Source organism: Mastigoproctus giganteus, chromosome 9 (genome assembly GCF_048544385.1).
Source record: "Mastigoproctus giganteus isolate SK-2022 chromosome 9, ASM4854438v1, whole genome shotgun sequence".
Taxonomy (NCBI): domain Eukaryota; kingdom Metazoa; phylum Arthropoda; class Arachnida; order Uropygi; family Thelyphonidae; genus Mastigoproctus; species Mastigoproctus giganteus.
This window is the reverse complement of record NC_143583.1, coordinates 106,553,582-106,570,637: the sequence shown is the minus strand read 5'-3', so window position 1 is coordinate 106,570,637 and position 17,056 is coordinate 106,553,582. Positions and strand designations below refer to the sequence as shown.

General features: G+C 38.4%; 1 protein-coding gene across 1 annotated transcript in view; it reads left to right on the top strand.

Moving 5' to 3' along the window:
- ND-PDSW (NADH dehydrogenase (ubiquinone) PDSW subunit) overlaps positions 1-17,056 on the top strand; it is a 95,267-nt gene that overhangs the window by 73,353 nt on the left and 4,858 nt on the right. Inside the window, exon 3 of the mRNA XM_090381117.1 lies at positions 12,582-12,721. Within this exon, the coding sequence (XP_090237243.1) occupies positions 12,582-12,721 (140 nt within the window). The remainder of the gene's footprint in view (positions 1-12,581; positions 12,722-17,056) is intronic.

The following is a 17,056-nucleotide window of genomic DNA, read 5'->3' as shown; positions in this document are numbered from 1 at the left end:
TCACTGAGCAGTGCAGACAGTGCATGAGCTGCCAGGGCAGGTCATGGAGTCTTGTCAATGATATACAGCAGGCCCCCGTTATAACGCGGTTCGCTATAACGCTGTTCTTATATTATAACCCGTATCTGACTATAACGCTCTTTTACAGATTACTTTTTTGACATATTTAACGAAATTGTTTCATTTGATGGAGTCGATAGCTTGAAAATGAATAGCAAAACAGCATTAAAACGTTTCCCACACCGACTTGGGAAATTTTCCCACACTCAGTGAAATTTTCTCGCACGCTAATTTAATTGCAGTACAGTGACTTGTTACGTAGTCCCGAGATCAACATTTTAAAAATTGATCAAGTATATTGCTTGTAATATTTGCGTTATATGCATTTATCCGAAGTCTAGTCATCACTCAGTACAGTATTAGACATCGTGAGTAACGGAAAGTTTACTTGAACATTGTATCGTAATTAATTCAGCCAATGCAGTTACATTTTCGAAGAGCTAATAATGACTGATAGGAATTAAAAAGCAACAATGTCTGGGCGCAGTACGAAGACAATAAATGTAAGAAAAAGACTGAATTTGAAAATTAAATTAGACGTTTTGAAGCGAATTGATTGCGGTCAACGACAAGCGGATGTGTGCCATAATTTAGGACTTGCAATTTTAACTGTAAGAACAATTATAAAAAAATAAAGAATTAATTTTTGCAGCGGGAAAGATAGCTGTTCCACTGCAAGCAACTAGGACTAGGCCGGCTATTAAGATTGAAATGGAAAGACTAACTAATTTTATTGAAGATAATATCCAATGCAGAATTCAGTTAAGTTAAATATTAAAAAAAGAGAGAGAGAGAAAGAGATTAGCCAATATGATGATCTGAAGAAAACTCGCCTAAAAAAGAAAAAAAAAAATGTGGAACCATTTAAAACTGGTAAGGGCTGGTTGAATAGATTTAAAATCCAGGGAGAAGCCGCAAGTGCAGATCAAGGAGCCGAAACTTTCAAAAAAGAACTTCTTAAAATTATTGGAGAGGGGTATTATGTGTTATACTTCTCAACAAGTTTTTAACATAGCTGAAGCAGGACTTTTGTGGAAACGAATGCCTAAAAGAAGTTTCATATTGAAAGAAGAAAAAAACATGCCAGGTTTCAAAGCGGCGAAGGATCGGTTGACTTTATTGTTGGTGGTAACGCTGCGGGGGATTTAAAATTAATACCCTTTTAGTTTATTTGGAAGAGGGCCAAAGTTCAACTCAAAATCCACACATTTTTCATGATTAAATTCATCAATTAAATTAAATCAATTAAATTCATTATTTTAATTGGAATTTTAAATTTACTTTTGATACGCAAGTAGTTACCACATAATTATACGTATGTAATGCAGAATATTTTATATGTGCAAATATTTGAATATAAAATATTTTGACCGACATTTGTGCATCTTTTCATTACTGTTTATTATTCATTAGGAAATATCCTATGGCACCGACCGCAGCTCATAAATACATATGTTACCTTATGGGAAAGCGGCGCTTGCTTAGCGCGGATTCACTTTGCGCTCTGTTTTTCCGGAACGAATGATCAGCGTTAAGCGGGGGTCACCTGTATAGGAATTTTGCTAGCGGGGACAGGGATGTGATTATCCTGTTATGCAAGGCAATGGTCAGGCCACACCTAGAGTATTGTGTACAGGTCTGGATGCCTCATTTTAGGAAGGATGTAGAGTTGCTAGAACGAGTAAAAAGAAGGGCAACAAGATTGGTGAGGGGAACAAGGGGGGTGGTGCTCTTACCAAGAAAGGCTTATAACGCGGTTTGCTATTCTTAATATCATTAGTGCCAACGTGTACAACAATATCACCTTTTTTGCCCTTAAAAGATGATATCTGCTGTACAGCGTCATCAACCTTTGCCCCTGGCAGACATACCCTGGTCCTGTTCCACCTATTCTTTTTACACAATATGTTCTGCAAATTGCAGTGCCTGGAGAGTAAGCACCTGTGAGGTGATCTGATTGAGGTGTATAAGGCCTTGAATGGGTTGAGCAAGCTGAATGCTGATGGGATTCTTTCTCTTGCTTAGACTAAGAATCTGAGGGGGCACAGTTTCAAATTGAGGAAAGATAGCTGTAGAATAGATGTGTGGAAATTTGCCTTTAGCCAGTGGTTAGTTGATTGGTGGAACAGGCTTCCATCTTTTGTTGTGGAATCTAATAGCCTAAATAAACTTAAGGCTGAACTGGACAGGCATTTGGAACGAATGCCTATTGAATGGTGAAATTGGAGGCTTTTGTTTTTTTGGCTGATGCTGCACAAACTTGCTTTCTTGCATTGTATGCCTCTACTAATGCTAATGTTTTCCGACCCATCTAACACAGCCTCGATAGCATCAGGAAATATTCTTGCACCTTTTCTATTTAAGTGTATCCCATCTCTGTAGAAACAGTCTCTCCTGTTAACAAGCACAGACAAGGCTGAGAAATATTCTGCTCCTCGAGCCTTGCACAGTCTCTCCAGGGCTGAATCGATCGACAAGGCTCTCATCATATACTCCCTCCTATCGTGTCTGTGCAGAATTGCAGACACTTTCAAATTCAACCCTAATTCACAGCTTTTTTTCAACAGTGACCTGTACTTGTTAAGTAATTCCGCCAGTTTGCTATTCTTAATATCATTAGTGCCAACGTGTACAACAATATCACCTTTTTTGCCCTTAAAAGATGATATCTGCTGTACAGTGTCATCAACCTTTGCCCCTGGCAGACATACCCTGGTCCTGTTCCACCTATTCTTTTTACACAATATGTTCCCTGTTTCTCTATAGAGTCACCGAAAACTACTAGTTCCTGTGGGACCAGTGCATTCTGCCTTTGAGGGTTGCCACTGTGTTACTTGATGATCAAATGCAACCTCTCGAATTGATGTGGGCAGCTAAGAGCTTGATGGGCCCCTCTATTTAGATCCTTCGAGGGCATCCAACATGTCCTTGAAGTTCTCATATAGGCCCATAACAACTCTGAGTTGTCGCCTTTCCTCACACTCCTTACATTGCGCACACACAAAGACATTCCCCTTGGCAATATCATGTCCCATACCTGATTGCAAGGCACCTCCGTAGCCAGGTGGGCAGGAGCAGCAATGCGTAGCACACGCTTCTTGATTAGACTGGGGTTCGAGCCTGTGCCCACCAAATATGGAGGATGCGGAAAAGTCAGGGAATGACCACCCCATATCCACGGAGCAATATGTACTTAGTTGCTAATGTTCCTAAAAACCACATAACTAGCTAAACTAAACCTGCTTGTCCACAAACATTAAATAAGCAGTGCATTATAAAAGGCTGTGATCCAGAAGGCATCTGCCCCCCCCTCAGTTCTCCTGTGAGCCACACCACTTCCATTAGCTTGAGCCTTTTGCTTTGCTTGTCTGGTATGAGTCATGATTTTGATTCAATTTCAATAAAATTTCAATTTCAGTACAAAATTGTAACCCTAAACTTATATCCCAATGCAGTTATAACATTATATATATATTTTTTAACAAGTACAGGTCACTGTTGAAAAAAAAAGCCATGAATTAGGGTTGAATTTGAAAGTGTCTGCAATTCTGCCCAGACACGATAGGAAGGAGTATATGATGAGAGCCTTGTCAATCAATTCGACCCTGGAAAGATTGTGCAAGGCTCAAGGGGTAGAATTTTTTTCAGCCTGGTCTGTACTTATTAACAGGAGAGACTGCTTCTACAGGAATGGGATACACTTAAATAGAAAGGGTGCAAGAATATTTGCTGATGCTATCGAGGCAGTGTTAGGTGGGTCGGAAAACTGCTAGCTTGGGGGAATACAAGGACTAATAGATTAACAGTAGCCACTGTCAGAGGTGAAAGTGATTCTTGCACTGCTTCTATTGGAATGAGCAGCAGCCTGGAAAACAAGATGCATGATATTTCAGAGACTGCTGGGAGTCATTGCGGTACAAGTAAACACATGGGTTGTGTTAGGGTAGCTAAGAATAGGAACAGGTGCATGTATACTTGCATGTACACCGATGCTAGGAGTTTTGTAGATGAATTTGAGGTGTAGGTCAAAACATCAAAGGCAGATATTGTTGGGATATCAGAGACTTGGTGTCACATAGATATAAGGAATGTAGAACTGGAATTTGGGGAGTACAATGTGCACAGAAAGGACAGGAAGGGAGGAGGGGTTATGCTATTAGTTAAGAAACACGTAAAATCCAAGGAAGTGAAGCCAGTCGACATCGCTGGACAGTGCAGTGTCGAGTCAGTTTGGTGTGACATAAGCATTGGGAGATCAAAATTGAGAGTAGGAGTGTGCTATAGGCCTAATGACTCTAATGAGTAAAATAAGAAACTGTACAGGGAAATAGAGTGGGACAGTAAATCAGAGAGTCTTATAATGGGGGATTTTAATTTCCCAGATATTGACTGGAATTTGTGGTTTGGTCACTCACAAACTAGCAAGGCTTTTGTGGATTTATTGGATGATTCTTTACTACATCAGCATGTTCAGCAGGCAACTAGAGGGAGTAATACTCTTGATCTGATTATCAGTAATGATTCTTCATGCATTAAGAATCTGCAGATAAAGGAACCACTAGGTGGCAGTAATCACAGTGTGCTGAAGTGGGATTTACTCAGAGGTAACTAACATCAGGGGTAAAGGAAGGGTTTTTGCTTTCGTAAAGGCGACTACAATGGTCTGAGACAGTATTTAAATTCTATACAGTGAGACCAACTGTTGATGTTACCAACAGCAAATTCAAAATGGGAAGCATTCAAAGTATTTATCTTGGAAGCTACTAGGCTTTACATACCAAATAAGAAATATTGTTCAAGGTTTAGGCCTAAATGGATGTCAGATGAACTAATAAGACATATGGCAGAGAAGAAAAATGGATTGGATACATATAAATTAATGGGTGACATGGAAGCCTATGATAGATATAAGCTGGTCTGTAACAAAGTCACAAAGGAGATTAGGAAGGCAAAGGCAGATTATGAGAACTCTTTGGCAAAGGATGCAAAGAAAAACAAAGAGTTCTTTACCTATGTAAACTTTAGAAGGAAAGGGATGAATCAGATTGGTCCACTGGATATTGATGATTCAACTGTTGATGATCCTGCTCATGTAGCTAAAAAACTAAATGAGTATTTTGCATCTACATTCACACATTAGGAGTTATTCAGGAAGGGGAATGCCAGAGGTGAAGTAAACTCTGGCAGTGACCTAGATGATTTTGTAATAACTGAGAGGAAAGTGGAGGACAAATTGTTGAGGATAAACACTAAAAAAGCACCCGGGGTGTATGGGATCTATCCAGTTATATTAAAGGAGGCAGCAAAGGAAGTAAGCAAACCCTTAGCCATAATTATGAGAGCTTCTTTGGACTCGAGGGAGGTACCCATGGACTGGATATGTGCAAATGTGACCTCAATTCACAAAGGAGGATCAAAGTCTGACACAAGTAATTATAGACCTGTGAGTTTAACTTCTGTTCCATGAAAATTAATGGAGGCACTGATTAAAGAAGCACTTCAGGATCATCTAGACAGGACTTCAGTTATATCTCGGACACAACATGGTTTTGTTAAGGGAAAGTCTTACCTGACCAATTTGATTGGATACTATGATGCAGTCACAAAAGAACTGGATGCAGGGAATAACTTTGATATTATATATTTGGATCTTAGAAAGGCTTTTGATACTGTTGCACATGGAAGACTGCTGCACAAATTGGAGCAGTGTGGAATTGGAGACAAATTGCTGCTATGGATAAAGGGATGGTTGAGGGGGAGAAGACAGAGTGGTAATCAATGACCACTGCTCCATCATGGACTAAAGTAATTAGTGGAGTTCCTCAGGGTTCAGTGTTGGGTCCACTGTTGTTTTCTGTATTTATAAAAGATATTGATGATGGTATATCAAGCTTAATGTCCAAGTTTGCAGACAATACAAAGGTTTGCAGGGTTGTTAAGGACACTATTGACGCTATGCTGCTGCTGCTGCAACAGGATCTGGAAAGGTTGAGCAGATGGGCCGAGAGGTGACAAATGAAGTTTAACATTGACAAATGTAAAGTACTACATATGGGAAACAGTAACCCCAGAGCAATGTATCAACTCGGTGGTACTGCACTGACAGTGGTAGAGAATGAAAAGGACCTGGGGGTAATTGTGCAATCAGATATCAAGTTCTTTGAGCAGTGCAGATGGGCAACAAGAGTAGCTCATTGTGTCTTGTTAATGATATACAGGAATTTTTCTACCACGGATAAGGAGGTGATTATTCCCTTTTATAAGGCAATGGTCAGGCCACACCTTGAGTATACTGTATGCAGGTCTGGAGGCCTCATTTCAAGAAGGATGTAGCGCTGCTGGAACGAGTACAGGCAACAAGATTAGTGAATGGAACAAAGGGTTGCTCTTACGAAGAAAGGCTTAAGTTTTCGAAATTACAGTGTCTGGAGACTGGGCACCGGCAAGGTGTATAAAGCCTTGAATGGTTTGAGTATGCTCAATGCCGATGGGATTCTCCCTCTTGCTCAGAATAATCACTTGAGAGGGCATAAATTCAAATTTAGGAAAGACAGATCTGCGGAAATTTTCCTTTAGCCAGCGGGTAGTTGGTTGGTGGAACAGACTTCCATCCCTTGTTGTGGAAGTTGATAGCCTAAATAAATTTAATGCTCAGCTGGACAGGTATTTCGAACGAATGGAGGGGTGAAATGGGAGTGTTTTTTTTTTTTAATTTTATTTTATTATTTTATTTTTTTTTTGGCTGATGCTGCTTAAGCTTGCTTTCTTGCATCATATGCTTCTACTAATGCTAATGCTAATTTTTTTCAGTATTGAGTATTATCTCAGAGTTTTGATATATAACTTCTGTATTACGTTTGTAAAATCTAAGTTATATGTGTTTAGTTAAAAAGTACAATTTAATTGACAATGAAGTTTAACAAGATTAATAAATTTTACTGATTAATTGATAATATTATATACTATACTAAGCTATGCTATCTAATACGGGATATAACATATCGTATAGCAATGGCACCAAGTTAATAGTAAATAGTTAACCAGAAGAAAGTTAATCAACTTTCCTCTGGAAACAGAAGAAATTAAGTAGCAAGATTTTGAAACAGCAATTAATATTTTTCAACTCCAAGAATGTGTCAATCTGGAAGAGTTATATGAATAGTTTTCTGAGAATAGATTGAAGTTGCTGGAAAGTGTTGTGTACTGGGAGTAATGTGCACAAGTGGCTTGATTTTTGTTCCAAAGTTCCTAAAGAAAATTTACCCAATATCAGTAGAATAGTAGGATATTTGTTAAATATTCCTGGCTCAAATGCTGTTGTAGAAAGGGTGTTTTCGTTAATGAAATTAAAGTGGACAGATGTCAGAAACAGAAGTTGCTGAGAATTAATCGAGGCAGAGTTGCAGATTGCAGCGAATTTCTCTTTTACTTGTAAAGAGTTCCTTCAGTATGTAAAAAAGGATAAACAATTGTTAAAAAGGGAAAAATGTTGAAATAAGTACAATTAAAATATCAGACAATTTGAATCATCCTGTTTCTGAACTATAACTAACTGCATTCTTGTCTAGATGATCCTGCAGTGCTTCTTTGAACAGTGGCTCCATTATTTTCCCTGGAATAAAAGTTAAACTAACAGGTCTGTAATTACTTGTGTCACACTTTGATCCTCATTTGTGAATTGGGGATACATTTGCATATCTCCTGTCAGTTGACCTCCTCTGAGTCCAAGGATGATCTTATAATTATAGCTAAGGGTTAGCTTACTTCCTTTAATATAACTGGATAGATCCCATCCACCCCAGGTGTCTTTCTTATGTTTAACTTCAACAATTTCTCCTCCACTTTGTCTCAGTTATTACAAAATCCTTTACCTCCCTGTTAGAATTTGATAAACATCTGACATTCACCTCCCTAAATAACCCCTTGTTTGTGAATGTATATGCAAAATACTCATTCTGTTTGTCAGCTATCTGAGCAGGATCGTCAACAGTCGAACCATTGATATCAAGTGTATCAATCGTATTCGTCCACTTCTTTCTAGAGTTTACATAAGTAAAGAAGTCTTTGCATCCTTTCCCAAATATTTCTCGTAATCTGTCTTCACTTGTCTACCCTCCTTTGTGACTGGATTGCAGACTAGCTTGTATCTACCATAGGCTTCTGTGTTGCCTGATAATTTATATGCATCCCATGCATTTTTCTTCTCTACCACAAGTCTCATTAGTTCGTCTGACATCCATTTAGGCCTAAACCTTGAACAGGATTTCTTAGTTGGTATGAAAAGCATAATAGCTTCCAAGATTAATTCCTAGAATGCTCCCCATTTAGAATTTGCTGTTGGAAACATCGTCAGTTGGTCCCAATGTATAGAAGTTAAAAACTGTCTGAGACCACTGTAGTCACCTTTAGAAAGCAAAAACCCTTCCCTTTACTCCTGATGGTATTACATCTTTAATTAAATCCCACATCAGTCTACAGCTATTACTGTCACCTAGTGGTACTTTTTATCAGCAAATTCTTAATGCACAAATAATCACTGCTGATAATCATATCAAGAGTATTACTCTCTCTGGTTCCCTTTCGAACATGCTGCTGTAGAAAACAGTCATCCAATAAATGCCCAAAAGTTGTGCTAGTGTTGAGTTGGACAGCTGAGAGCTTGATGGGTCCCTCATTTTAATTTCTTCAAGGACATCTATTCTGCTCCTCAACTCTCCTAAACACCCATTAGAACACTGAGTTGGTGTGGCGCCTTCGTAGCCAGGTGGGAAAGAGCAGCAGTGCGTAGCACACGCCTCGTGATTAGACCGGGGTTCGAGCCCATCACCACCAAATACGGAGAATGCAGAAAGGTCAGGGAATGACCACTGCATATTCCCGGAGCAATATGGCCTTAGTTGCTAATGCTCCTAAAAACCAAATAATAACAACAACTGAGTTGGTGCCTAATTTCTCACATTCTCCGCACCTAACACACACAAATACATTCTCTTTGGCTAGATCATGTCCTGTTCCAGAAAATCCTCATACATTTCACAAGTTGCACATTTTTTTTAATCTATGATGTGCTGGAGAATCGCCCTCTTTGGTTCTCCTCCGAGCCATAGCACTCCGTCTACTTTGTGCCTGTTGCTTTGCTGCTCTGGTCTGGCTCATGATTTCCATTTAAATTCAATTTAATTGATTGACAATGAAAATTAATTAAGATTAATAAATTTAATTGATCAATTGACAACACTACACTAAGCTAACAGATTCCTAAATGCAATGATACATATTACGCTATCAAGTTTTACATTTATCTTATGCTATCAAGTTCAAGATACACCCTACTCTATACTGTATGATCTAATATACCATAACAATGATGGCAAGTTTCAAACGGATAAAGTTTCTACGTATATTAAGTAGTAACCAAAAAACCTCTAGCTAAATTCAAAATAATGGCAAAAATTTATGAAAAACTTATCCGTTTGTTGGAGCTGAAAAATTCTTCTCCCACATGTGCTTAATCTTGACATATATAAAAATGCTATGGATAAATAAATGGTTTTTAAGTGGAAAAGACAGTGTTGTTGTCAATGGACACTGCTCTTCATGGAATAATGTTATTAGTGGAATTCTCCAGGGTTCATTGTTGACAACAATCAACAAACATTGGTTGTTGTTTTCAATATTTATCAGTGATATTGATGAACGTATGTTTGTTTGCAGATGATAACAATGTTTGGCAGGATGGTTAACAACAGTCATAAGGGTGAGATACTACAAGAAGATCTAGGAAAATTGGGTTGATAGTCTGAGAAATTACAACTGAAGTTTAATACAGTAGAATCTCGATTTTCCGGGATAGATGGTAAAAAAAAAATTCCCAGATAATCGATTTCCCCTGTTAATCCAAAAATCCAGGTTGCTGACATACGTAAGAGTATGTTACGGGACTTCTTATGTAAGTCAAGTTTTATAAACTCAGGAATGACTAATATAATATTGCTACTATATCCCTGATATGCCAAAATTACAAAAACCACATAATAACCTCAGAAGAATGAAGAAAAATAGTTATATATTATTAATTACTACAATTAAATTATCTGGTGACAGCGGTGAAGTAGCCAGAGTAGCACATAAAAAAAGAAAACATAAAAGGAAGAAAAAAACGCATGTTATTGTACTGTAAAAACTGATATGTGTTTCGTAGCTTTGATTATTATATGTGACTTAATTGGTGCCGATCCTTTCACTGCTTCTCATAATGTTTAATGTAATGTAAGTCCGAAGCTACCTAAGTCTTGGACTTACTGTGTTGAAAAATGTTCAGCAAACTACGTAAAAAGTATGGCAATAGATAAAAAACAAAAAAACTTACCATGCACTACTCGCGTGTCCAGTATGATGCTTCCCTTTATTTTTTACGATGTCCATTTTAAATTGAATAGCTTCCCTTTATTTTTTTACAATGTCGCGTATGGTTTGGTCACCAACATTATAATAGTTCATTAGAGATTTAACGGATACACTGTTTTCAAACTTTTAAATAACTTCAAGTTTTTTGTTTTATTGAAAGCACAACTCTTGCATTTGCCCATGAATTTTGCGATTTCTAAACAAAAAAAAAAAAAAAAAATACCAACATCCCTGACAAATAACGAAACAAAATTTGTCCTTTTGCGGTGCGACGAAACACAACAATCAACGTGACTCACTAAAACAAACTAAACTAAAGATAATAGGTAACACTAATCTCCCAGTGACTACTTATAACAATGCTTCTTGTTGCTTATTTATGACTTGCAAAACATCTGTTTATACCTATTCCAGTTATTACTTGAATTTTATGATTTCTGGTTGATTTTTTTTATTTGGAGTCTTGAAGTGTCCCGGTTAATCTGATCCCGGTAAATCAAGAGTCTGCTGTATTGACAAATGCAAGTTACTGCATATGGATAGCAGTAACCTCAGAATAACTTATCATCTATGTGGTGCTACACTCAAGGTTGTGGAGAATGAAAAAACTGGGGGTAATTGTGCAGTCAAGACATGAAATTCTTTGATGCTACCAGTAAAGCTCATGGGGTTTGCCAATGATAAACAGAAACTTTTCTAGCTGGGATAAGGAGATGATTATCCCTTTGTTCTTGTTTATACTCCGGCACGACTACCAGGTCAGTGGAGTTTACAATAAATCAATCAATACAAATGTTAATTGTATTTAGCAGTCACTAGCTTGAACACTAGTCCACTCAAAGAGCATGTGCTACTACACTTGTGCTCTTGACCACTCGGCTACATCAGGCTTTATAAGGCCATAGGATCTGGAGGCCTCACTTTAGGAAGAATGTAGATCTGCTGGAATGGGTACAGAGAAGAGCAACCAGATTGATGAAGGGAACAGAAGGGTGCTTTTACCTAGAAAGGCTTCAGTTCTGCAAATCAAGACTAGGCACCTGCAGGAGATCTGATTGAGGTGTTTAAAGCTTTGAATGGATGGAGTAAGCTGATTGTTAATGGTATGCTTCCACTTGCAGAGACTACACACATGAAGGGGCATAAATTCAATTTGAGGAAGGATGGTTGCAGGATAGATGTGAAGAAGTTTATCCTCAGCCAGCGGGTGGTTGATTGTTGGAACAGGCTTCCATCTGTTGTTGTGGAAATGGATGGGTAAATAAATTCAAGGGAGAATTAGACAAATTCTTTGAGGGGGGGTACAGATGGGTGAACTGTTTTTTTTTTTTTTTTGGCTGATACTATATGAGGCTGCTTTTTTGCATCATTTGTTATTACTACTACTACTACTATTCAATTAAAAATGAAGTTAGTAATTTTAGATTAATTCATAGATAATGATTCCATTTCTAATAAAAGCCCAAGTTTATCTGTCAGTGGAAGGAATACAGTGTTAGGCAGGCAGGCAGACAGAATTATAATGCAGGGGTGAACATTCTTTTATCATTTTATCCTATTAATTGTATTATCCTGATTTTAACTTAGGTAAAGTATGCCTTTTATTGGTCTCAGAAGAAAGTGCATTCTCTGCCTTATTCTAAATATCTAAATAGTTATTGAACTGATGTTAATTTTTTTCTTCCAGTTCATTTCAGTTTTCACCTTTCTCAAGTTGTTTGGCATTCTCTCATCTATGTATTAAAATTAACACGGCGTTCTTCCTTTTTTTTCTCCAGTATGTTATGTGCAAATTTTAGGAGACATTTTCAAAGAATGTTGAAAAGATTTCACAGTAATAAACTCAAATAGACCCACAAGGCTTTAATTATATCTACAGTGACAACTGTGTACAATCACTAGCACTCCTACCTATAGCTAGATATAGTAAATGAGACAGTAGAAAATGTGTCAATTGCTTGTGACCTAGCTGGATGCTGGATAAATGGGCTTTTTATATATTTTGGATGTATGTCTATGGAGTTCGTGTTCTGGTTTTATTTTATTCAATTAAAAAACAAAATTGATAAATATTGATTTTCCCCTATGATAATTATTGAATGATTTTTTAATAGAGCTGTAGACTCAGAAATTCTGGTGATTCTACGCCAGAGAAAACAGGACTGTCTCCTATATGAAAGACCAGATGAAAAAATTAGATGTCAGAAACTGGTGGATGATTATGAAGATGCAGTTGAAAATTGGTTCATTAAGTGTGAGTTTGCATTTTTTTCTGTGTAAAAAAAAAAAAAAAAAGTTCTGTTATTATTACAGTACTTTGAATTATCGAAAATGTATGATTAATTTTTATTAATATATTTTATTATTTTTTTTTTTTGTAAATTACTTTTATATCAACGATCACCAGTATAGATTCCATCAGTGTCGATCTACTGGTGATATTCTGGCTTATGTTACCCATTTATGGACTAATTCAATGGAAAGGTTCGGTGAAACACAAGTAGTTGCTCTTGACATCTCAAAGGCTTTTGATCGTGTTTAGCATAAAGGTCTTCTAAACAAGCTTCCATCTTATGGTTTGCCAACTGTTTTTAGTAATTGGTTATCCAGTTTTCTCTCTGATCGCTCACTGAGGGTGATGGCAGATGGCTCTCTGTCTTCTAACTTCTCCACTAATGCCGGTGTCCCCCAAGGTCCAGTTCTTTCCCCCACTCTTTTCCTCTTGTATATTAATGACCTTCTTCCATTGACTGTAAATCCTATCCATAGTTTTGCCGATGATAGCACATTGCATTCCACTTTCCATTTTGAGAAACCTTGTCCTGCTCAATCAGCTTCAACTTCTCGAAAATCTGCTACGAATTCCTTAAATGCCGATCTTCAGGTAATTCTCCAGTGGGGCAAAGACAACTTAGTTGATTTCAACCCTTCTAAAATTCAGTCTTGTCTTAGATCTCGCAAAAAGGATTCTTCTACTCCTATGCTTATCTTTAGTGACACTCCGATTCCTAGGCAAAATGATATATCTCTTTTGGGGATTACCCTGACTTCTAATCTCTGTTGGCACAAGCACATTACAAATATTGCTTCCTCTGCATCTAAAAAACTTGGTTTTCTCTTTCACTCTCGGCATTACTTTTCTTCCAAACAGCTGCTCACTCTGTATAAATCGCAAATCTGCCCTGCCATGGAATATTGTTCCCACATCTGGGGTGGTGCCCCCAAAACGTTTCTCAGGCTTCTTGATTCCATTCAGAAGAGGGCAGTTAGGTTATCGAGGCAGTGTTAGGTGGGAAGGAAAACTGCTAGATTGGGGGGATACAAGGACTAATAGATTAACAGTAGCCATTGGCAGAGGTGAAAATGATTCTTGCACTGCTTCTATTGGAATGAGCAGCAGCTTGGAAAATAAGATGCAGGATATTTCAGAGACTGCTGGAAGTCATTGGGGTACAAGTAAACACATGGGTTGTGTTAGGGTAGCTAAGAAAAAGAACAGGTGCATGTATACTTGCGTGTACACAAATGCTAGGAGTTTGGTAAATAAATTTGATGAATTTGAGATATTGCTCAAAGCATCAAAGGCGGATATTGTTGCGATATCAGAGACGTGGTGTCACACAGATATAAGTAATGCAGAACTGGAATTTGGGGAATACAACGTCTACAGGAAGGATAGACAAGATAGGAAGGGAGGAGGGGGTTATACTATTAGTTAAGAAACACACAAAATCCAAGGAAGTGAAGCCAGTTGACATCGCTGGACAGTGCAGTGCCAAGTCAGTTTGGTGTGACATAAGCATTGGGAGATCAAAATTGAGAGTAGGAGTGTCCTATAGGCCTAATGACTTTGATGAGTATAATAAGAAACTGTACAGGGAAATAGAATGGGCCAGTAAATCAGAGAGTCTTATAATGGGGGATTTTAATTTCCCAGATATTGACTGGAATTTGTGGGTTGGTCACTCACACACTAGCAAGGCTTTTGTGGATTTATTGGATGATTGTTTTCTAAATCAGCATGTTCGGGAGGCAGCTAGAGGGAGCAGTACTCTTGATTTGATTATTGGTAGTGATTCTTCATGCATTAAGAATCTGCAGATACAGGAACCACTAGGTGGCAGTGATCACAGTGTGCTGAAGTGGGATTTACTCAAGGAGGTAACTACCATCAGGGGTAAAGGGAAGGGTTATTGCTTTCATAAAGGCGACTGTGATGGTCTGAGACGGTATTTAAATTCTATACAGTGGGACCAACTGATGATGTTACCAACAGCAAACTCAAAATGGGAAGCATTCAAAGAACTTATCTTCGAAGCTACTAGGCTTTACATACCAACTAAGAAATATTGTTCAAAGTTCAGGCCTAAATGGATGTCAGATGAACTAATGAGACATATGGCAGAGAAGAAAAATGCATGGGATACATACAAATTAATGGGTGACATGGAAGCCTATGATAGATATAAGTTGGTCTGTAACCAAGTTAATAAGGAAGTTAGGCAGGCGAAGGCAGATTACGAGAAATCTTTGGCAAGGGTTTTTTTTTTTTTTTTGATTTGGTAGTTGTTGGTGCATCGGCTTCTGTGGCCATATTGCACCTCCCAAGGTTTTTGAAGTACTTTGATCCAAGCCCGAGGCGGGAATCGAACCCGCGACCTTTGGGTTACCGGGCAGGTACTTTACCCACTCGGCTAGCCCGGTCGGCCCTTTTTGGCAAGGGCTGCAAAGAAAAACAGCAAGGAGTTCTTTACTTATGTAAACTCTAGAAGGAAGGGAATGAATCAGATTGGTCCACTTGATATCGATGGTTCAACTGTTCACGATCCTGCTCAGGTAGCTAACAAACTAAATCAATATTTTGCATCTAAATTCACACATGAGGAGTTATTCAGGAAGGGGAATGCCATAGATGAAGTAAAAACTGGCAGTTAGCTAGATGATATTGTAATAATTGAGAGTAAAGTGGAGGAGAAATTGTTGAATATAAATACAAGAAAGGCACCTGGGGTGGATGGGATCTATTCAGTTATATTAAGGAGGCAGCAAAGGAAGTAAGCAATCCGTTAGCCATAATTATGAGAGCTTCCTGGGACTCAGGGGAGGTACCCACAGACTGGAGATGTGCAAATGTAACCCCAATTCACAAAGGAGGATCAAAGGCTGACACAAGTAATTATAGACCTGTGAGTTTAACTTCTGTTCCCGGAAAATTAATGGAAGCACTGGTTAAAGAAGCACTGCAGGATCATCTTGACAAGAATTCAGCATGGTTTTGTTAAGGGAAGGTCTTGCCTGACCAATTTGATTGGATACTATGATGTAGTCACAAAAGAGCTGGATGCAGGGAATAACTTTAATATTATATATTTGGATTTTAGAAAGGCTTTTGATACTGTTGCACATGGAAGACTGCTGCACAAATTGGATTAGTGTGGCATTGGTGGCAAATTGTTGCTATGGATAAAGGGATGGTTGAGTGGCAGAAGACAGAGAGTGGTAATTAATGGACACTGCTCATCATGGACTAATATTATTAGGGGAGTCCCTCAGGGTTCAGTGTTGGGTCCATTGTTGTTTTCTGTATTTAAAAATAATATTGATGATGGTATATCAAGCTTAATGTCCAAGTTTGCAGACGATACAAAGGTTGGCAGGGTTGTTAAGGATGCTACTGACGCTATGCTGCTGCAACCGGATCTCGAAAGGTTGAGCAGATGGGCTGAGAGGTGGCAAATGAAGTTTAACATTGACAAATGTAAAGTACTAGATATGGGAAACAGCAACCCCAGAGCAACGTATGAACTCTGTGGTACTACACTGACAATGGTAGAGAATGAGAAAACCTGGGGGTAATTGTGCAGGCAGATATGAAGTTCTCTGAGCAGTGCAGAAGGGCTGCAAGAGTAGCTCATGGTGTCTTATCAATGATATACAGGAATTTTTCTAGCAGGGATAGGGAGGTGATTATTCCCTTGTATAAGGCAATGGTCAGGCCTCACCTTGAGTACTGTATACAGGTCTGGAGGCCTCATTTCAAGGAGGATGTAGAGCTGCTGGAACGAGTACAGAGAAGGGCAACAAGATTAGTGAATGGAACAAAGGGGTGCTCTTACGAAGAAAGGCTTAAGTTTTGCAAATTGCAGTGTCTGGAGACTAGGCACCAGCGAGGTGATCTGATAGAGGTGTACAAAGCCTTGAATGGTTTGAGCATGTTCAATGCTGATGGGATACTGCCTCTTGCTCAGAATAATCACCTGAGAGGGCATAAATTCAAATTGAGGAAAGGCAGATGTAGGATAGATGTGCGGAAATTTGCCTTTAGCCAGCGGGTAGTTGGTTGGTGGAACAGACTTCCATCCCTTGTTGTGGAAGTTGATAGCCTAAATAAATTTAAGGCTCAGCTGGACAGGTATTTTGAATGAACGGAGGGTGAAGTGGAAGGGGTTTTTTTTTTTTTTTTTTGGCTGATGCTGCATAAGCTTGCTTTCTTGCATCATATGCCTCTACTAATGCTAATAAGTCTAACTTTATCTCATTTTGACAAAAAAAGAATTTTTCTGCTCCTATGTTTAGCTTTAGTGACACT